The sequence below is a fragment of the Rhineura floridana genome, chromosome 9 (assembly GCF_030035675.1).
Source record: "Rhineura floridana isolate rRhiFlo1 chromosome 9, rRhiFlo1.hap2, whole genome shotgun sequence".
Classification (NCBI taxonomy): domain Eukaryota; kingdom Metazoa; phylum Chordata; class Lepidosauria; order Squamata; family Rhineuridae; genus Rhineura; species Rhineura floridana.
The window spans coordinates 40,184,690-40,207,161 of NC_084488.1; the positions used below are offsets into that span (position 1 = coordinate 40,184,690).

The 22,472-nt window shown below is 42.0% G+C and overlaps 2 protein-coding genes across 3 annotated transcripts in view; one reads left to right on the forward strand and one right to left on the reverse strand.

The window, feature by feature from the left end:
• The window catches only part of CCDC110 (coiled-coil domain containing 110), a 21,981-nt gene extending 18,503 nt beyond the window's left edge, over positions 1-3,478 (forward strand). The window contains exon 8 of the mRNA XM_061582918.1: positions 2,706-3,478. Coding sequence (XP_061438902.1) covers positions 2,706-2,893 — 188 coding nt within the window. The 3' untranslated portion in view covers positions 2,894-3,478. The remainder of the gene's footprint in view (positions 1-2,705) is intronic.
• Positions 3,307-22,472, reverse strand: part of CFAP96 (cilia and flagella associated protein 96) — a 24,430-nt gene continuing 5,264 nt past the window's right edge. The window contains exons 2-9 of one of the 2 annotated variants that reach the window (XM_061583389.1): positions 21,489-21,709; positions 21,073-21,200; positions 16,158-16,377; positions 14,857-14,994; positions 14,671-14,746; positions 13,093-13,272; positions 10,481-10,653; positions 3,307-4,604 (exon numbers count right to left, since the gene is read on the reverse strand). In XM_061583389.1, the coding sequence (XP_061439373.1) occupies positions 4,556-4,604; positions 10,481-10,653; positions 13,093-13,272; positions 14,671-14,746; positions 14,857-14,994; positions 16,158-16,377; positions 21,073-21,172 (936 nt within the window). In that variant the 5' untranslated portion in view covers positions 21,173-21,200; positions 21,489-21,709 and the 3' untranslated portion in view covers positions 3,307-4,555. The remainder of the gene's footprint in view (positions 4,605-10,480; positions 10,654-13,092; positions 13,273-14,670; positions 14,747-14,856; positions 14,995-16,157; positions 16,378-21,072; positions 21,201-21,488; positions 21,710-22,472) is intronic. The other variant, XM_061583388.1, reaches the window with a different exon arrangement.

A 22,472-nucleotide genomic window follows, 5' to 3' on the forward strand; every position in this document is an offset into this window, starting at 1 on the left:
TAAATTGATTTCAATGGGTTTGAGTATGACTAATGTTGGTTCTCGCCCAAAATGTTCTTGCAGTGAAATGGAGAATCTGGAAAAAAATTCACATGGTGATGGAAAGACCTCTAGAATTTGGGCAATGGACTTTCTGTGGCTTCCAGGACTAGCTGGTTTCCCTCATAATCTCTAGTCATGCCCTCATTTGCTATTGAAATGTTAGGTTGAGAATAAGTATACAAATTAAATAAACTGTGTAAGAGTAAATTACTTTGCCAAATAGTCCCAGTTTACCATATCTTATACTTGAAAGAGCCTAACTTAATTTCCAGTGTCATAAAAGTACACTGTGGTTATACCACATACATTTGCAATGAAAATGTGGCTTACAGTAGTAAGTCATACTCTTCTTACTCATAGAACACAATATATGGTAATTTGGATACTTATTTCATTACAGCCCTATTTGGTTATTCTCCACATGCATGGAGAACGGGCAGTGGGACCAAGTTGCTGACCTCACCCCTGACATCATGCATAGCACTGACCTGACCCCACTGAACATCTGTGCATTGGCAGGACCTCTGAATTGGGAAAGCCCAGGTGTGATCTGCTGTTCATGCATAGGCTTTCCATGTGATTGGATCATAGAAGTTCCAGTTGCATGGAAGCCTATGCATGAACAACTGCTTATGTGTGGGCTTTCTTGATGGAGACATCTGCACTGCCCTTTCTCTATATATAATTTCTGCATCTGGAGATTGACTGAATAGGGCTAAAAATCCAGGAAATATTTGCATATTTATTTTTGGAATAGTTTCGTCTAAAAATTAGAAACGTAGTAAAATTGAGTACTAATTGAACAAGGCTGCAGCCATAAAAATGGTTACTCAGAAGTAGTTAAAATCAATAGGATTTACTTCCAAGTAATATTGGGGAAAATTGGACTGTAATTGTTTACAGCTGGCAACCGTTTCAAAAAGTACAATGGACATCTGAGAATCAGAATATCATACTTGCAGCATTGAACTTTTCAGAGCAGACTCATTAGTGGTGGAGTTATTTTCTAGTCACAATGTCTAGACTGGATATTGTGTGTTAATATTTATTTATTAGGTTACTCTTGTTAACTTGAGTTCTTCTGCTGGCATAGATCTCTTTTGTTTCTCCTGTGCTTCATTTTCATTCTGTTCTCAGCCTTTTTTCTGTTACTGTATACTGCTTGTAATGGTAGCTCGTTTTAAAAAATCGGATTGGATGGACTCTGGTGAGGGAAGGGTGGCAGTGAGTTATGTGTGCCATCTCTATTGTTACCATGATTATATTTTTATTAAAATCAATGAACATCTTAAGAAAAAAAGTATTGTTTATATTAACACAGAGAAATGTCATAATGTTTATGAGAGTGACTAGATATTAATGTGGCTTCAGTAGGAAGACTAGTATCCTGTCAAAAATGCAAGCACTTTGGTGTCTGTCCATAAAAATTAGTATGTGAATCCTTTTATACCTCTTCTAGAACAATGCAGCATTTCAGTTTTATGCAATGATGTATATGTACAATCTGTATTCCGACAATTACATTTCAGCTGAGCAATCAAGCCATGTTTATATTTGTAAATCTTGTGGGGAGGAAAATTTTATGTCTGCCATAAAAGTATTACAGTGTGAATATTTTAGAACTGTTTTGGTTTACAATGTCATTCATTGAGTGTTTGAAAAATTGAATTTAGTATTTCTGAACACATCTAAAACAAGCTTTGAAAATGTGCTTTCCCCCAATCATACAGTTGTGCTCTATACACACAGGATTGGGCATCACCTTCCCAACTCCAGTGCAAGGGCACAAGTGGCCCCTTATCTGAGCACAGGTAGTCCCCCCCTGCCTGTTGCCATAGCATAAATCTCAAGTGTGACAGTGACCACATCCTCTATCTCTTGCAGAACACTCGGCCATCACAGACAGAGGGTGGCAACAATCTCACTGCCTGGCACAAGGACAGGGACATCCATGACACATAAATCAGAGCCAAACAGCTCTGCTCCACAGTCCATCCCTCTGTAGCTTGCAATGGGGCAAGTTCCTGCATAGGCAGAGTAATAGGACTGGGCCGCTTAGTTGTTCTGTATTTATGTAATACCTTCACGTGAAAAATCAGACTTCCCAGAGCATAAGAGGAAAGCTTCCAATTGTGATAAGTAGTGCAAATAATCTGGATAATTGTTCCATATTTAAATATGAAATAGATTAACAATTTTATATAAAATTGTTTGTGTATGAAGCTTACAATGTTGTCTTTCAGTGGAAGGTGATAGCAAAAGTCTGGGAGAAAGATATTTCATCAGCAGTTATCCCCTTAGAACTCTATACATTAAGAACATATATGAACATTTAGAAGGACTTGCAAAGGTAGGGATGTTGTCGGCCATCAGATTACATCCTCTTTCCTGCTTTGGCAGGATCACTGAACTGCTGTAAGGACAACCTTTGAGTACATTGAACCCCCCCACTAACTCATCTGCAAAATAAGGACCAAGGAGGAAGAAAAGGGTCAACTAACCCTAACCCTAAACATCTAAGTGAGAGATCTATAGTCATGAAACAGGGAAAGCTTGTTCTACATCCCATCAGCTGTGGAAACTCCACTGCAAACAAGTAAACTGGCTGGTCTATTACATCTTAATGCTTTTTAACTTCTTTCCTAACATTTCCAATTTGCTAGAGAGTGGAAAGATTGCTGAAATCCGAAAGAAACTGGAAGAGGAGGAACTCTATACAGAAAAGTGGCACAACACCACCAAGAAGCTCTACAGTGCTTTTTCAGTCAGCTGCACCACATCTGTCATAAGAGAGTCGGGTTTTCCAACTGCTGTGCGGAAGAAATATAGCACTCTTTGCTCCGCTACTTAGTGCTTTAAGGGTTCAGCACACGGAAGCTAAGGACTAATGTATTTTCTGATCACTCTGCTCATGAAAGACAACAAAGAGCAGAACAATCAGAAATTCAAGAACTATGAAAGAAATTAGCCTGAGGTTGGGGATGAGAAAGAGATCTGAACTGCACACATATCTAACATTTATTTATGGTTACTTTTTATACTATCCCTTTCCCCCATTTGTTTTAGCTAGAGTTTCTCTTGAAGAATGGAACATCTGATACTGTTTTGAGTTATACTTCTATACTACTTCAATTCTAAGAAATGTAATCATCTGGGCTTTATTGACATAATTGTTCACTGAATAAAAAGGAGGCAAACTTGAAATAAAGACCATTTCTGATAAAATGTAAAACTTGAGTATTGTACACAAACTAAATTTAAAAATCAAATTTAGAATGTTGGGAAGAGTAGATTTTATTTTTTGTTTTGCTACACTTTTACAACTAAATGTTTCAAACGCCATTTTATAGTTGGTAGAGAAAAACAAATCTAAAGCAGAAGTTAAAGATATCTTGCAGGAAACTGTAGTACTAGGACCATCATCCAATTAAAGAAATTGTAGCTGATTAATCTTATGAGTTAATAAACATATAATAATCATGCATACAGGTCACACACTATAAAAGTTATTTTCCCTTCTCTCTTTCATGGGTACAAATACTCCTAATATGGTGCCTGCCCTGCCACTTATTGTAATTTTTAGTTCTTGTATTAAAACATTTTTTTTAAATCTACTACCCAGAGCAGTACCTTAATCAGGCCCATATTTTAAAGTTAAGCAAAACCTTTTAAATTGATTTATTGATTAATTAATTAATTACTATACAGTGTTATTCCTATTAAAGCAAATACAGTACGGTACCTGGAAGGAAGGAAGATTGGTAGACTAATGGCACACCATGGTAGCAAAAGAAGGGGGAAGTGGAAGACTTGGACTTTTTTCTCACCATGTTTTTAGCGTTGCAACCATGGGAGAAGGCCTTTGGAGATCTGACTTTACAAATATTCCAAGCCCCTTCCTTAAATGTTCAACTATTATTTTTAAAAAATTGAAATGGTTTACTAGAGGTGATATTCAATGTTATTCATACGTACAGCAGCTCCTCTAAAATCATTAGACTTGTGTCCATTGATTTTAATGGGACTACTCTGAGTATGACTAACCTTGAAAATGACAGGGCCAGCCCCTATCTGTGTGTCTATCCCCTAGTTTCCATTCTTGTAGCCATACTAGAGTGTTTTAGAACCCAGGGAAATAATCTTTAGTAGATCAGTATCTAGTAACCAGGGCCAAACTAGATGTGACATGGGATATCCATAAGTTTTTTAATGGTTGACAGGAAAAACCTTGATGTTTATCACACACAGAGCGCAGGTATTTATATACACAATCAAAATAAAATTTAAATCAAAATATACTTCACATTGTATAGACATTATTGGTAAATATATTATCTATTTGTTTATATATTTGTAAAACACAGTCATATGCTGTAAAACAGTTGTGGCAAGGGGTTGCCATATTTGAAATTCCCCTTAGGCACAATTTTTTATTTGCTTCAGATGCCCTTCAGCTGTTCAAATGCTACTGTTTGCAGAATCTAGAAAGTTCATTCACCTTGCTTTTGTGCAGCTAATATGACATCACTTGTGGATTCGTGTAGTTGGTGACATTTAATGATCTGAAATTCAAATCAAAAGAAGTGTCAGAACATTGAAGTGTGTTGTAGCTGAAGTAAGTTAATACCTAGTTTGCACTCTTACCTTGACTCCTGTAGATAAGATCTTCATTGTTAAGCAAGATCTAAAGTCACCAGATTAGACCTAATGCAGTAGTCAATAATGCCTCTCCATCCTTTAATTTTTTGGGTTTTTTAAAAAAAGGATGTAGAACATGAGGCAACTTTTGATATAGTACTATTTTTGTGTAGCTGGTGAGATCCTATCAAGATCAGGCAACAGCTTGTCTTAACCAATGAACCTCTCCAGATCCTTACTCCTGGCCACTGACAGAAGCCCTGGATCAGAGGTGGACATTTTTTTAAAAAATGAAAGAAAATATTTGATTGCTTCACACAGTTACTTAATGCTAACAATGCCTTCCTGAGGTTTCCTGAGGAAGTTGGGCACTACAAACACCTGAAGTGGCATATCTGGCAAACAGACCCAAAGGAATTATAGCCATTCTTCACACTACAGCCACTGTATTAAATCCTGTTTAAATCATCCCACATATTATGTGGTATGCCATTCACATGCAGGAGTTCACCATTCCTGTACCTTCATGGTTGGGTTATATTTCTCCCATGGCTATGCAAATCCTTTCTTCAGGCTGGCCAAAGGTATGACCCACCAAGACAAACGGCTTCATAGGCACATATGACCTTTCATGACACTTGCACACACCAGTCCCGAGTTTTGCAGTTCCAAGGAGGCAGCAAACAGTAGGAGGCTGCCATATAGGACTAGGTGGGCTACATGTAGTGTGGGGAGATACACATTTTGCAAGCTTGGTTGCAGACCATTCACCCTGGACTAACTAGCATTAAGTCACCATTTAAATATGCAGGATTTAATTTCAGTCAGGGCTCACCATCCCTTTCCAGGGCCAGGGCTTAACTTTAGAACACGGGTGGGGAATCTTTTCAGCTTAAGGGCCACATCCCCTCATGGACACCCTTTTGAGGGCCACATGCCAGTGGCAGCCAGATGCAAAAGTGAGGTGGAACAACCTTTGTAGAATAGGTCACATTTCAACTATGGAAAAGTCAAAGAGATTTCTACATATCTCTCCATCTGGGCAAGAAAGAGGCATAATCAACTCAAGGACACAACCCAGCCACACTAAAGCACTCGTGGAGGACATGCAGCAGGGCTATTGAGGGGCATGGCCTGAGAAGAGTCCCAAGGGCCAGCATTGGGCATCAGTGCCTGAGGTTTTCCACAGGTAGACTGCCATCATGTGGGTAGTACTGCCATCTAGTGTCCGAAGGCAAGAATGCACTGAAGCCAAGACCTGGGGCATCAGGCCCCTCCCACTTCCAGTTCATTCTTGCCTTCGTCCAAGGCGTTTGGATATCTGCAATATTAGCCAACACACTCTACACTCTGGCTCTGGAATTCATGGCTTTTCTGAATGTCCCTGGAGTGGACCAATCAATTTCAAACTTGGTCTCTAGGTTCCTCCTTCCAAAAGAAGGAGATTCACAGTTCAAGGACCCCTCAGAAAGACGGCTGGATTTTTCTCTCCGTAAGACTCACGAGGCCGCCGCCTTCTCCATCCAGGCCTCCGCTGCCGCCTCGATTTTCTCAAGGGCCTCCATGACGTGGCTCGATGACCTTTTGGACGATCCCAATCTGGATCCAGCCACACTGTGAAAAGGCCTAGTCAAGTTACATAAGGCGGCAGCATTCGTGGTGGACACCACCAAGGAGCATGGGCCCTGGCTGCAGAAGTAGTAGCTCGAAGAACTCTTTGGCTCCGGCACTGGGATGCTGATGCCACTGCCCGATCCAACTTGTCTATGGCTTCATACTCTGGGTCCCTGCTATTCGGGGAGGACACCCTTAAAGCGGTCTTGATCGACCCCAAGGACAATCGGAAACCTACCTTAGCCATAGCCAGGAGAGATGACCGCAGACTGTTTTGTCGGTTTGCCCCATATCGTTCCTTCCAGCCCTTTCGGGGGGCGTGGCCTGGGGGGCGAGGCAGAGATGCCAGAACTTACGATTTCCGCTCCTCCAGGGCACCCTGGCCCAGACAGTGCTTCCAGGGCAGAGTCCAGTACCAAGGCCGGCAAGCCCCATCTTCCGCATATGGCAGAGGAGCTCATCAGCGCAGGCAGTTCTGACGCCATCCCTATTGGGGGCAGGCTACTCCTCTTCGCAAGTTCCTGGCTTGCCCTAACACAGGTCTCCTGGGTCAGAAGCATCTTCCTCCATGGATACAACACAGAGTTCTGGCTGACACCTCCGAACAGATATTGCCCCTCTCCCGTCTCCAAATCTCACGGGAGGGTCATGCAGGATGCCTTACGTCATCTACTTGACATAGCCGCAGTAGAACCAGTACCACAAAGGTCACAAGGCGTTTACTCCATTTTGTTTGCAGTCCTCAAGCGAGACTCTTCGTGGAGGGCAGTCTTAGACCTCAAATTCCTCAACCGCTTCGCCAAGTATCGCTGGTTCAAGATGGAGTCACTCGCATCTATTCTGGAAACGCTGCAACAAGGGGATTTTCTGGCATCCATCGATCTGAAAGATGCTTACCTCCACATCCCTATCTGCCCTGCCCACAGATGATTCCTGAGATTCTCGTTGGGCCAGCACCACTTCCAATACTGGGCCTTGCCGTTCAGCCTTGCGTCGGTCCCACGAGTGTTTACCAAGGTGATGGACACCTTGGTGGCCTTCCTCCGCCTACAAGGGGCCCATATTCATCCCTACTTGGACAATCTTCCTCTTCGAGTGCGCTCCAAGGACCACGCCAACAGACAGCTCCATTACACCCTGGAGGTTCTCAGATCTCATGACTGGCTAATCAACATCGAGAAGAGTCATCTAGAGCCAACCTAGCGGCTCCAGCATCTGGGGGCAATACTGGACATGACTCGAGCCATGGTTTTTCTGTCTCCAGAGCATATTTCCACCATTCTAGGCATGGCAACATTACTGACGCAATGCTCAAAGGCGGACATCATGTTTCTGGCAAACGTTCTTGGGACGTTAGTCTCCACCATTCACATCGTTCCATGGGCCCGACATCACACTCGATCTCTTCAATGGGCCCTCCTACCTTTTCAAGAGGACATTGCCACTTCCAACCATTGTGTGATCCAGCTGGAGCCATCTCTGTGAGCGTCACTTTGCTGGTGGACAATGAAAACACACCTCAGCAGAGGTACTCCGTTCCGGGAGCCAGACAGAGCCATAATAATCACAGATGCCAGTCTGCCAGCTGGGGAGCCCACTGCAATTCCGACTTCGTCCAGGGCGTGTGGTCCAGAGCGGAGCAACGTCAGAATGTAAATTGGCTGAAACTCAGAGCCGTCCATCTGGCCTTCGTCACTTCCAGCCGCTATTGTCACTGCAGCATGTGCTAATCCGAACAGACAACACATGTGTAAAATCACATTTGAACAGGCAGGGGGGAACAAGGTCCCGAGCCCTCCAGGCAGAGGCGATCCAAATCTTCGACTGGGCCGAGACCCATCTACTGTCAATAAGAGCAGAACATCTCAGCGTGGTGCTGAATGCGACCGCTGATTGGCTCAGCAGGCTGCATGTGAGTCCAGGAGAATGGAAACTCCATCCAGTGGTGTTCAACCTTCTCCAGCAACAGTTCGGCACTTTCTCGGTGGATCTCTTTGCCTCGAGGCACAATTGCCAGCTGCCTCGCTACTTCTCGAGGTACCTGGAACTGACTGCAGAAGCAGTGGACACACTGACAGCACCCTGGCCAGACAGTCTCCTCTACGCTTTTTCTCCAATATCCCTCCTGGGCCAGACGTTGAGGAAACTGCGGCACGAGGGAGCTCAGCTTCTCCTCATAGCCCCGTACTGGCCCCGCCGTCCGTGGTTTTCGGACCTTCTCTCACTGTCAGTCACAGACCCCTGGACACTGCCGGCCAGGCAGGACCTTCTCTCCCAGGGACTGTTCTGGCACCCAGACCCAGCCTGGCTGAGTCTGACAGCCTGGCTTTTGAACGGAGGCAGCTGAGTGCACCAGGGTTGCCTCAAGGGATGGTTGACACAATCCTAGCTTCTAGAAGACCATTGACAACTCGCATATACCAGAGTACTTGGCGCGCCTTTTCCACCTGGTGCGTCTCCAAGGGCTTCCGTCCTTCTCAAGCCACTGTACAGCAGGTTCTACGGTTTCTATATAGAAGGCTCAGAATGGGACTGAAACCAAACAATGGGTTGCGTCGTCATGCCTCCACTATCTCCTCAATCCTGTCCGTCTCCTCATTGGCCGTGCCTGTGGGCTCTCACCTGCTCATCAAATGTTTTTTGAGAGGGGCTGCCTGCCTTTCTCCAGCTGTGTGTCACCATTTTCCTTCCTGGAGTCTCTCGAAGGTCCTACAAGCCCTGCAGCGCCCTCCATGGACGGTGGGTCCAGTACGGGGCTATGAGGAGAAGCTGAGCTCCCTCGTGCCGCAGTTTCCTCAACGTCTGGCCCAGGAGGGATATTGGAGGAAAAGCGTAGAGGAGACCGTCTGGCCCTGGCTTCAGTCCCCCTCCGACTGTTGTCCTTCAAGGTCCTGTTCCTCGTGGCTATAACATCAGTGAGGAGAGTCTCAGAGCTGGAAGCCTTGTCATCAGCCTGCCATCTCTGCACCTTTCATAAGGATTCAGTAGTATTGCAGCCAGACCCATCCTTCTGTCCCAAAGTCAACTCAGTGTTCCACTGTAACCAGGACATTGTTCTTCCGTCATTCTGCCCCAAGCCAGTCCATCCATTAGAGAAGGCCTGGCACTTGCTAGATGTTCGGAGGGCTCTCAAACTATACCTCTCTCGCACCCAGAACATCAGTCTGACTGAGTCGCTATTTGTATCGTTTCACCCTAGGACCTTGGGGAAAAAGGTCTCCAAATCCACTTTGTCATGTTGGTTGCGAGCTTGTATTGCCTTGGCTTATGAGTCCCTTAACCTTCCTGTACCACCTAACATCACGGCCCATTCCACCAGATCAGCAGCCACCTCAGCTGCTTTCGCAACCAACACATCCCTTGCAGACATTTGTAGGGCTGTGGTCTGGTCTACTCCAAATTCTTTCGTAAAACATAAGATAGACCGTTACGCTTCTACCGACGCTTCTTTTGGGAGGCGTGTCCTGCAGCAGGTCCTTTCCAACTAATAATCAGTGGTGGTCCCTCCCTATTGAGGACTGCTTTGGTACATCCTGCATGATGGCAGTCTACCTGTGGAAAATGGTCCATTGGCCTCACCTGAAGGGTGATTTTCACAGGTAGACTGCCATCATGGCCCTCCCTGTCGGAGGATATCGGGGTATTTCACACCACTGTAATATTACTAATGTTCAGGGTTTTTTCTATTTGGCACTGTCTAGTTCAGTCAAGACTTTTATATTCCTGTTATGTTGCATGTTGTTCTCTGTTATTGTACGGAGCTGTGTTTTTCTTTTCCTTGCCGGTAGGCCCGTTGGCCGTTTGTACTTTTCAGATATGCCACTCCTGACTCGTCATGAATGAAATGGGAGGGGCCTGATGCCCCAGGTCTTGGCTTCAGTGCATTCTTGCCTTCGGATGCTAGATGGCAGTACTACCTGCATGATTGCAGTCTACCTGTGAAAATCACCCTTCAGGTGAGGCCAATGGACCATTCTCCACCCCTGCTCTGGAACACACAAAGAGAAAAACTAAATGCCCCTCAATTTGACTGGAGTGTATTTACCACATCAATGAGAAAGAAGTGAGAGAGTTCCCACAAATCAGAAAAATGGCTTCCAAATCAGAGCATGTTGTATCCAGGCAGACAGGAGCCCCAGCAAAGTTTATCATGGAAATGAAGCACAAAAAGATATGTAGTACTTACTTCTCAACATTTGCAGCCATAATACTTCTTATTGGTCTGCTCTTTGTTCCAGCAGAAGGATGATATACCTGTCCTTGTTTATTGGTTGTGATAGGCTTTGACAGTTTAACTCCGTAGGGGTCTGTGGAATGCATTGGAAAGGGATCAAATGTGCCAGCTTTCATGCCCCCAGGCTGGAAAAGTGAGGATAAACATTATAAGTTGGTGACTTATACAAAAATACCTAAGGACAAAGCACTTAGCAGTAGGTCAAAAGTACTATTTGGCAGGCCGAAGTGTATTATGTAAATGACTAGGAAGCCAAGGAGCAGATGTGCTTATACAGAAAATGGCCTATGTTATTTGTCACAGCTCCAAGCAGCACGGGTTAGTGTACATTAATCACATTTCTTTAAAAACATATTAAAAAGCAATTCCAACACAGACACAGACTATAAGGTCTCTACTTAAAAGGCTTGTTGTAAGAGGAAGGTCTTCAGTAGGAGCTGAAAAGAAAACACAGATGGTGCCTATCTAATATTTAAGAGGAGGGAATTCCAAAGGGTTGGTGCCACAATGCTAAAGGCCTGCTTCCTATGTTGTGTGGAATGGGCCTCCTGATAGATGGTATCTGAAGGAGGCCCTCACCTGCACAGCGCAGTGATTGGCTGGGTATATAAGGTGTAAGACAATCTTTCAAGTACCCTGGTCCCAAGCTGTACAGGGCTTTGTACAGCAAAACCAGAACCTTGAACTTGGCCCAGTAGCTAATGGGCAGCCAGCGCCATTCTTTCAGCAGTGGGATTATTGGCTAAGTGATACTTATGAGCTTATCTGTGCTGGCATTTCTTCCTCTGACACTAGGTAAAATCACTGGAAAGTTGGTGCAATTTCATTTTTATAACATTGCATTTGCATAGCGATGTACATTTTGTTAGCTCAGCAAATCTTAGGACCGGGCTATTAATGTCCTGAAGTGAAAACAAAGGGTATACATATGCAACAGTATTTTAGGCACATATTAACATTTTACAAATGTACGTGGAAGCAAGTTCTGATTATTTTTACCTATGATGGGTGACCACAATTGCAACTTTAAGCAGTATGGGCCCCAAGCATCAATAATTCCCTGATATACCTATAATGAAGGTAAAAATGGGGATGCTAATAGATGCAAATATATTACCATGTATCTTATGACAAAGGGTAGGGGAGAGACTAGGTTTTTGATACCATTAATAATGGAGTAGGTCCAAAGAACTGGAGTGGAAGAAAAATTGCTGGGAATGCTATTCCACACATACTTGTACAATAGCTCATGCAGTGCTATTATAGGCAGGTTGTGTAGTTGTTTTCATGCTTCTGATTGTACAAGAAGTGGTAAAAGCTCTTGCACAAGCAGTAGAATATCTTTGTACTTAGGCTGCTATAAAAGCTACTGCACCTGCTGGAATTCTGTTCCACTCCCACTTTGCACAACAAAGTCATGCACTGCAATCCTAAGCATGTTTACTTAGACATACGTCTCTCTATGTTCAATGGGACTTTCACTCTAAGACTGCAGGATTTTAATTTTTTGTAAAAAATGGCTACAGTTGTACCATGTTCATATCATATTTTATTCTATTTAAGAACTATAGTTACAAACATTTTAAACCAGCTTGGAACAAACAGTATGTTTCAAGATGCTGCTTTAGGTTATGTCCAACAATATGCATACATTTAAAATCTGTTTCTTTAAGAGCTGCCATTTCTAGGGTTGAAGGGATACATGTTATTTAATTTTCCATATCTACCTGGATTTTGAGTAAGTTGGTCTGATGAAAAAAGAGGGCAAAGCTCTTGTCCCTTCAACAGTTGTGCAAAAGAGGGAATTTCAGCAAATGTAGCTTGCATGGCTACCCAGAAATAAGTCCGACAGTGCACATTACTCTTAGATATGTAGGTATCGGAATACAACCTTATTCCACTATAACAAATAGATTTTATGGCTGTCACCTAATTAAAAGATATTTCAGTCAACTGTTTAACTGTTAGTTGAGTAAGTAAATTAGTATATAAGTAAACAATTGTTCTGAAGCAAGAAACATACTTTTTTATGCTGATGATGCACAAGTGTGTCATCATAGGAAGCATCATCTTAGAAGAGGCACTCCCTGTGTGCTTGCCACCTGAAGTTTTTATACGTTCTTCTGTTTAAAAAGTATTTATGGGTTTTCTTTTAAAAAAAATCTGTCCAATTAATTGGGAGCACTATTTTAATCCATTTCAAATTTTATTAATTTTGTTGATTAACCGATTAAACATTGGAGCCCTAATAAGTTAACTTTGTATTTAAGCACCCCCAAGAAAGAGCTGAAGAAACACATCTAAGAAAAACAGTAATCCTTTATAGAACCTGTGGATATTCTCTCTAACTTTTAGCCCCACTTCACTTGATTAAGTAAGTTACTGTAAAAAAAATCATCAGGCTTGGCAGACTGGTGACTTGTTCAAAATTATTTCAGACATTGTTCCTTTCCCCACCACCACCACCATTCAAATACAGCTCTCTAAATTGCAACACAGGTAAGTCATACATGTCTTCTCTAAAATTAATCAGCAACGAGAGATTTTTTGGAAAACAACTGCACCTTTTTGCCAGGAGAACTTGGCTTAAAAGCATGGCTAATTGCAGCTTGTGTGGGTTGTTTCTTTGGTGGTGGTACTGGTTTATCATCATGGTAAGGATTCAAGTCAAAATACTCTCGGGGGAAAAGATTCAACCTGAAAGGCCCACCTTTCATCAGACGTTGGTGTTCTTCAGTCGTTTTCTGTGTAAATCGGAGAGAAAAGCTATCACACTGGGTACTTTTAGCTCAGATTTTCTTTGATCAGGAAAGAAGTTTGGAAAGAAGCTGCGGCTAGAATCCTGTGGATCCTTACCTGATAGTAAGCCCTACTGAACACAATGAGTAAATGTGCACAGGATAGCATGGTTAAAGTAGGCAATGTAGTAAATGCTAATGTAAATGTGTAACAATGTTAGAAATCTGAACATACCAGGAGTGGGGAACCTATAGATATCTAGATGTTGTGGGTTTACCATCACCCCAGACCACTGGCCAACAAAATTTATCTAAGGTGTTAAAATCACTTATCATCAATTATTTATCAGGGTATAATATACAAAATAAGCCCAAATAAGACCTCAACGGGAGTACAGGGTCCCAACTCCTGGTATATAACAGTTTGTGCTTGAAGGCTAACACATCATTTGTGCCAAGTGTGTGCTGCAAAGTCGCTGAATGCAGGAACTAAGATTGTTCTTCTGTCTCAATCCAAACCATTAATGCTTATGGTAAAAAGAGAAAAAAAGTTCAGCCCAGGTTTGGGCTGTCTCAGATTTATCTCTGGGCATGCTGGCAAAGTGAGAGGATCGTACTCTGCCAAAGTTTCACACCAAATTCAGGCTAGATATGTGGAGAAGGGACATGTTCCTTATTGAAAAAATAAGTAACAGCTTGGCAACTGCAAATGGATTTTCCCATTTCCCTGCTTCCCATCCCCAACGCTTTCCAATATTTTCCAAATAGCAGGACTTTGTGTTAACTTAGGATCACTTACTCCAGCTACTTAGCAAATAGGCAGCAGTGGCTCCATCCAAGACAAACCTGTGGGCCCCAATGACAATATTTGGGCCAATGGGTCAATATCAAAATCTCCTAGTTGCTGAGACAGGCCTTGAACTGCCTGGATCTACAAGGGTTATGGCTTGTTTTAGAAGTAACCTAATTTCAAACATAATATGGTTGGGTCAGACTATGGGTTCAGGTTGTGTTGAGTTTACAAAGTTGGTCCACAAGGGTTCTAATGAAGTCCCCCGCCCTGCACCTCACTTCACAGTAATCTTTCTGATTGGGTCAGACTTGGAATACGGGGCAGAGGGGATTGTAAACCTAGCACATAGCTGATATTAAATAATTGTTTTAACTATTTAGATTTACAAAGCACTAATAAAAACACAGAACAGAAACAATGCTACAATGGAAACAAATGCTATCTTTGAATCAGCAGGCTGAAACAACAAATAATATTCTTAGCTAGTTTATTTTACAGAAGAAAGGTGATTCATGTCTTGTTGGCATAGAGCAAACTAAGATCTGATTATCTGAAACAGGATTGTTTCTATCTACAGACAACAATTAAATGGAAACCGAACAGAATTTTACCTTAAAGTTTATTCTTCCTATGTCGTATAATTCCACTGAGTGTGGGTATGGTTTACCTATGGTGAGATTTGGATACCTGAGTAGAGAAAATACAACGATGGTGACACCAACATTCAGCAGTCTCGAAGATATAAAAAAACATATCAGAGACTACTACAATTTGAGAAATGTGATGTTATGTTTTACCCATAGCCAGTTCCTTTCTTCCCTGGATTAGTGTACAGATTCTTCCCAGGTTGAACATATGTCATTTTGTCTTTTGCTTGTGCACTAAAGAAGGAACATGGACCACCGATTGTTCCATAGTAAGTTCCAACACCACAACTGAAATACAAAACAAAAATAAAATAAATAAATTAGCATTTCTCTATTAAATATGCAACTTAATGTAATAATATATGCCACAGATGAAGAACCTGTAGCCCTCCAGTTGTTGTTAGACTCCAACTCCCACCAGCCCCAGCCAGCATGGCCAATAGTCAGGGATGATGGGAGTTGTAGTCCTGCAACTTCCGGCAGGACTATACATGTTCCCTACCTGTGAAAGACATTGGTTTGCTTGCTTAGTAAGTGAAAATTCTAGTATACCCATTTTATCTAGAGTGATTATACTGACTTACGTTAAGAAATATATTGCATTGAACAAGGTTTCCAATGCTATCCTTCCATTGGAAAAAAAGTTCCTTGATTCAATGGAGGCCCTCATAACTGAAATTTAGGAGGCTATTTTCATCCATCTGCACACACTCTCGCAGCCTCCCATGCCACCTCCCATGCTGATCTGAAGAGTCCCTCAACTCTCTGGAACAAATGGGAAGGTAATGGGAGCTGCAGGGAAAGGAGTGAAGATGCAAAAACTACCTTTCTTCCCCATTCCATACCACTAAACTCTGTTGGACTTTCTTCATATATAGGATCGTACTGCAAAATACTCAAAACTTTATGCATACTTCTACATTTGACAGCATTTGGCTGCTTATTTTTTAGTGCTGCATTTTAATATTAATATTTAATGTTTGGTTTTGTTAGCAATGGAAGAATTAACGTACTAGATCAGACCAGAGACCCCATCATGCTCAGAATCCTTTTTTTCTGACAAGGGCTAATGTCTGGCTTATCCCGGGGGAATGTAGGACAACAGACAGCCATCTCCAAATGCTTCCCCTTCATAATGATCCATGTGTTCATGGGCACTTTCCACTGCACTTGCTGCTCATTCTCCTTTCATAGAAGAGAAAGAGAAATTTTGTGGTGCGCGGTGGTGGTGGGTGAGATAGGAATCATGAGACCAGAGGCTATATATAAAATTCAAGGGGAATATACATTTAATTTAGCAAGAAATAAAAGCCTCCATCCAACTTTTATGGCAACACAGATAACAAAAGAATCTTTAAAGGTTTTTTAAATCTTTTTTGAACAGAACAGATAAAAATACATAATCAGAACCCCAATTAGCACCAAAATTAACACCTTTTCGCAGCACTTACGGGTATTTTTCTCCATTACTGGGAAGGAAGGGTTTGCTCAGGTTTTTCTTTGACTCTGCCAACCGGTATCTTCTCCTTAGCTGCACAGGATTCGAATAGCTTTCACCGTCAAAAATTCTTGAAAACAGAGGGTCAAAGTAACCTGCCTGAGTAGCTGCCTTCTCTTTGTTACCCCCGGGTAACATTTGCTTGTTCTTGCTTGCAGCTTCATTAAAGGGGCCTTGAAAACAAGTAAGTGCTGTTAGTATTGGTTAAATTGGTGTGGCTTTACTTAGTTTTAATTTTTGGAGTTGTATATCCATACATGATTTCCAGACACTTCAAATGTGTGGAAGCAACTTAAGCACTAACTACTGCTACAAATCACATCTCTTATTTGCTTAAATTTGCAGCTCTTAAGTTGAGTGCCTCACATTTTGGTCCAAAGAGCATAAACACAACTTGTGAAACTTACCAAATTCCAAAAAAAACCTACAAATGTCTAAATCTGAGGCCGCCTTTGAGCTTGAGGACCAAGCCAAATGGCCTTCCTACACCCACCCACCCACCCTGACTGGTCCTGAAAACAAGCAGGAAAAGGCTACCCAGCAGATAATTAGGCCTTGGAAACACATTTCTTAACCACGTGAGAGAATAACACTATGTAGGGCTGAAGGAATTGAGGATACATTGTCAGTGAACTGGAAAAGAAGGCAAGGTTCGCTAATGAGTATTGGAAGAATCAGGGCCCAAATGAAGATTATTGCTGTTTTATGAAAGATTCTAAATGCAAATAAGCATGCAGAAATTGCTTTCAAATATATGCACTTTTGCCAGAAAAGTCCCTAATTATTGTGGATGAAAAGTGACACAGCTGACTTCCCAATTCTATATGAGGACACAGAGTGCAGAACTATCGTGGCACCTTCTGAGAAGCAAATGGGACAACTCCATCCTGCCTTTTAGCTGCACACCATTGCCATAATACATAGGCATATAAGATGCAGCAGTGTAATTTATTTATTTATTTAAATATTTATAAGCTGCACTTTTCATAAAAGCATATCAAGGTGGCATTACAAAATACAAAAACATGATAGAATTAAAAACAAATAAAAACATTGTTAAAAACAGTAATAAAAGCATCCATAAGTACTGTATTGGTTGGGGGGGGGGGAAATCATATTAAAAGGTCTGCTTAAAAAGTTCCATTTTTAGGAGACGCCATTACTGCCAAAACTATTGGTAAGGAGTTCTATAGGGCAGGGCCTGCCACTACAGGCTTGGCCCCTGTTGGGCGTGAGGGTGTGACAAAACACTAAGAGGGTCCCATCACTAGTTGGTCAGTTGTGGTGAATTGTGATAGATGTAGAAGCGATAGACCAAACAGATCCGATGCCAGGCAATAAACCAGTCAGCCAGAGTAACAACGCGCACACCAGGCTCTTGTAAATAGAAGCTTTTACTTAGCTCAATATGATACAAGTCTCTTTCTCCAATACAGCTCATCCCCCACACTTCTGTTCTTTTGCTCACTGCTTTTAAACACTTTCTGTTCAGGGCCAGCTGCCTTGTGCCCTTGAACAGCTCTGTACTTTATTAACCCCTTTCTATTCTTTGTGAAAACTTTCAGAGCTCACCCATCTGCAACAGCCCCCACCTTTTCACAAAGAGGTTTCACTTTACATTTCATTGTACATGTTTTACAGTTATTACATTCCGTTACATTTTATGAGCATTTCGTTTGCACACATTCTACATACGTTTCCCATTTTCTTTCTTCTTCAGACCTATTATCAGTACACTGTTTATTCTCGTCTATCGGCCATTGCCTGTTGTTTGTGTTACGTGCTTTTATTGTGTTTATCTGAAAGCGATCTGGAGGTTTCCCCAAGTTCACCCTTTCAGACCTCCGGAGTGTTGTTTGTGGCTCATCTTCTTGTCTGCTGCTTTGCCCTGATTCCATAACAGCCTGTTCCTCTTCCTCTTCTTTTATATCTTGCTCTGTCTCTTTTTCGTGTGTGTTTTCTAGTTCCACATATTTTACTCCATCCCAATCCTGTTCCTGGGCTTTCACACTTCTACTTAATACTACTCTTCCTTGTTTTGGTAGCCACACCCGATAGTAAGTATTTTGAAACCCCAGCAAATACCCCTTTTCTGCTCTGGGGGCCAATTTGCCTCTTCTCTTGTTCTGTGGTATGTGCACCCAGCACTCTGCTCCAAACCTGATTATCTGTTGTAACCTGGGTTTCTGGCTGTGTAACTTTTCATATGGTGTCATGTGAAGTACTCTGTGCACCACTCTGTTTTGTATGTAACACGCATATACCACACATTTCCCCCAAAACGCGTTTGGTAAGTCTGAGTCCTGTAGCATGGCTCTTGTTGCCTTCTGCAAAGACCTATTTTTTCGTTCAGCTATCCCGTTCTGAAACGGGGAAAATGGTGCAGTTAAATCATGTTTTATGCCTTTCTGCGTTAGATATTGCTCAAAGGCTTTGCTAGTGAATTCCCCACCTTGATCTGAGCGAATTCTTTTTATGTGTGTGCCATGTTGCACCTCTACCTTGCGCACAAACATCCTCAGTTTCTTCTCTGCTTCATCCTTGGAGTTTAACAGGTAAACAGTACTGAATCTGGTAAAATCATCCACTATTACCAGATAAAATCTGGCTCCCCCCTGTGACTTCTGAAATGGCCCGGCCAGATCTACATGAATAGTTTGATAGGGTTCATTGGTTTCGCTTTTAGCCTCTTTGTTTATGGGCGCTACTGTGGCTTTTGTTTGTTTACATGTGTTACAGTCTACATGCTTGCTGCACTCCTTTAATGTCATATCAGCACTATGTTTTTGCATGTCTCTTATAGTATCAAAGTTAGCATGCCCTAACTTTCTGTGCCACAAATGGATGCAATTGTCATGAGGTTTTACTTTTGTCACCATTGCTGCTTTCTTTGTTGTTCCCAAATCCACATAGAACAGTGAACCCTTTAATCTCCCTTTGAAACATACTTTGTCCTCCTTTCTTATTTCACAAACCCCATGTTTAAACAACACGTCAAAACCCATTGCATTAAGCTTTGTCAAGGATAAGATATTGTTCTCCAGTCCCTTCACATATAATACATCCGTCATGATTGTTTGCAATTCACATAATTTGACAGTCCCTCTCCCTAACACAGTTCTCTGTGTACCGTCTGCTAGAAGTATACTTTCTGTGGTGGGAACCATAGTTTGAAACATGGATTGGTCTGCAACCAGGCTATGTGTTGCCCCTGAATCGACCACCCAATTCCCACAGTTATTGCTTCCGCAGCATTTGCCCACACTCACCAGCTGCACACATGACTGTTGTCTTCCATGTGCTTTTCTTCTTTTCGACCCACAGTCTCTTTGTAGATGCGAAAAAGATCCACATATGTAGCAGGCTTTCACACCAAACACCCTGGAACCTGCTTTTTTGAAGAATGTTTTATTGTCCTTTCTGTTGCCTTTGTCCACATGCTCTCTTTCTGCTGTCTCCTGCCGTCTCTCCCATTCCTGGATCAATTTGCCAGACACATAATGCACCGTCAAATTTTCGTCTCTCATCGCCTCGAGTGAACTTACGACAGGGTCCCAGGAAATGTCTAAAGATGATAATATAATGTATACTTTCTGAAGTTGTGAATGTTCTACATTCCTCTCCTGTAATTCGGCGAATAACTTCTTGATGGCTAGTAAATGCTCTGACATTGATGTGCCCTCTGTTAGTCTCATTTGGTATAATTTCCTCGCCATATGGATTCGGCTACTGGCGGTTTTCCTCACATGAATGTATCCCAGAGCAGTCCATATCAGTTTAGCCGTCGGTTTGTCATGTAAATAAATCAGTTGTGAGTCATCCACTCCCAGGATCAGAAATGCTTTCGCTTTCTCCTCTCGTCTGATCCACTGCTCCGGAGGCGGCACGGCAGGGGGTTATTAACTACAACTTCCCAAACGTCTTCTTTTGTGAGAAATGCTTGCATCCGTAATCTCCAACTCATGTAATTAGTCTCTGTTAGCCTTTCCAGAGGCATTCCCGCCGAGAGTGACACTGCCATAATTTACAGCCTCTCGTCACTTTCTGCTTACCAGCCAAGCTTCCTTTCTCACTGCCGCTTGCTGCTGGTCTCCTTCGGCTTCTTTCTTTCTGCCACTGGTGCTTTCAGCTGGTTCTGTTATGGCCTATTCTGGGCCCATAACCCTTGTGGTGAATTGTGATAGATGTAGAAGCTATAGACCAAACAGATCTGATGCCAGGCAATAAACCAGTCAGCCAGAGTAACAACGCGCACACCAGGCTCTTGTAAATAGAAGCTTTTACTTAGCTCAATATGATACAAGTCTCTTTCTCCAATACAGCTCATCCCCCACACTTCTGTTCTTTTGCTCACTGCTTTTAAACACTTTCTGTTCAGGGCCAGCTGCCTTGTGCCCTGGAACAGCTCTGTACTTTATTAACCCCTTTCTATTCTTCGTGAAAACTTTCAGAGCTCACCCATCTGCAACATCAGTATGGTGGGGCAACAAATTAATTATCCATCTCCAATCATCCCACTTTCTTCATTCTAGCTCTCTCCAAGTTTCCATACCACAAATTGGATTTGCCCAATGTGGCACAGAAGCTAACATACAATGCTGGTCACTACCAAATCAGTGCTATCAACCCATACTCCTATACAAGTGCAATGCCCTTGTTGTTATGTTGTCCTTGATGTTGTACAATAATTTGTTAGCATGGGGCTCACACAATGAAGGAGGAAGGAAAATTTTAAAACATTACTCAAAATAAGAATATTTGAAATATATCTGCTTCACTTCCCTTGTTATAATCTACTAATAGTTTTAAAGATCACATCCCCAAAAAGAAAAGCCACCGTATTGCAAAATGGTGAAAAATATACTTACGGTTAAATGGTGAAACATATTTATCCCCAACAGTAACATATTCCATTTCACTAAAGAGACCAATCCTCTCCATATCTGTTTTCCCTGTTTCTGAAGGCATCTTTACTCCTGTGTGATAACCTGCTGGTCTAGAAAATGTGGAAAGTTCTCATAGTTTATTTAAATTGCAGGGCCAAAGGCCAACACAAAATTAATTAATATATCATGTACAACAAACTTACCATGTTAAAATTTATAATTGAGTTTAAAATAAATTCTATAAAGGAAAATTTAAAACATCATAAGGCAATGAGAATCTATGCTGATTGTACAGCGTCTAAAATTTAAAACTAAGACAGACTTGAACGGCAGCTGTTATTAAGATTCAGAATAAAATTAGCTCGTAGTTTCAAAGCTGCTAACACAAACAGGGATACCTTATGTGTCACGTCCAAATTTGAATCAGACATTAAGGAAATTACTTTCCCCACTTCTGTAAGAGATTCAGATTCATCTAAAAACTTCTTGAGGAACTTAGTTCTGGGGTCCTGATAAATTGTGCAATGAAGCAGTATATGAGGAATGTCCTCCTCCTTATTATATCCACAGGGACATCGTCTTTGATCTTTTGGAATTCCGAGGATTCGTCCCTCTCTGTCTGCATTAGGGAGAAGAAGCATAGTGCAGTGAACGCGTGCCTGAGGCTTTTGGGAAAAGGATACGTGAGGTATGGGGAGAGATAATGACCGGTCTTAAACTTCCCATATCATGGGGCCACTCTAGAGTTAGTTAGTGTTAAGTTATCCAAATACTCAGAGTGGCGGAAAACAATCTCACGTAATTTTTGATTAGGTGGTAATGATATAAAAACCTGAGGAGTTATATGATAACTAGATAATAGTTCTTCCAATTTAGGACCCCAAAGATTAGAGGAGAAGGGGTGATTTAGGCACAAATTCAATAGTTCCTTGCCCGGCGACCTTCCAGCTAGTTTTGAGAACTTCAAAAGGGCAAGATGAATATGCGCTCCCAGGGGAGGAAGGCCAGTCTCAGCACGTAAGATGGCTGCTGATGTTCCTGGAGGGAGGGATAGTAAACACCTGAGGAAATTTGTTTGAATAGTCTCTAAGGACAAAACAGTTTCCTTGTCCCAACCCCAAATTGATGCGCCGTATAAGACCTGAGGAATTACTTTAGATTGGAAGATTTTTAGAGCCGGAGGAATTAAGTTACCTCCTACAGAACGATAGAACTTTAGAATTGCTCCTGCAGTTTTTATGGCTGTTAATTTTATGTGTTGCTGATGTCTTTTCCAAGAAAGAGTGTCCACAAAGTATATTCCCAGATATTTATATAACCGACTTTGCTCCAACTGATGGTCTGCCATTGACCAGCGATGTCCTTCAAATCTCTTACCAAAA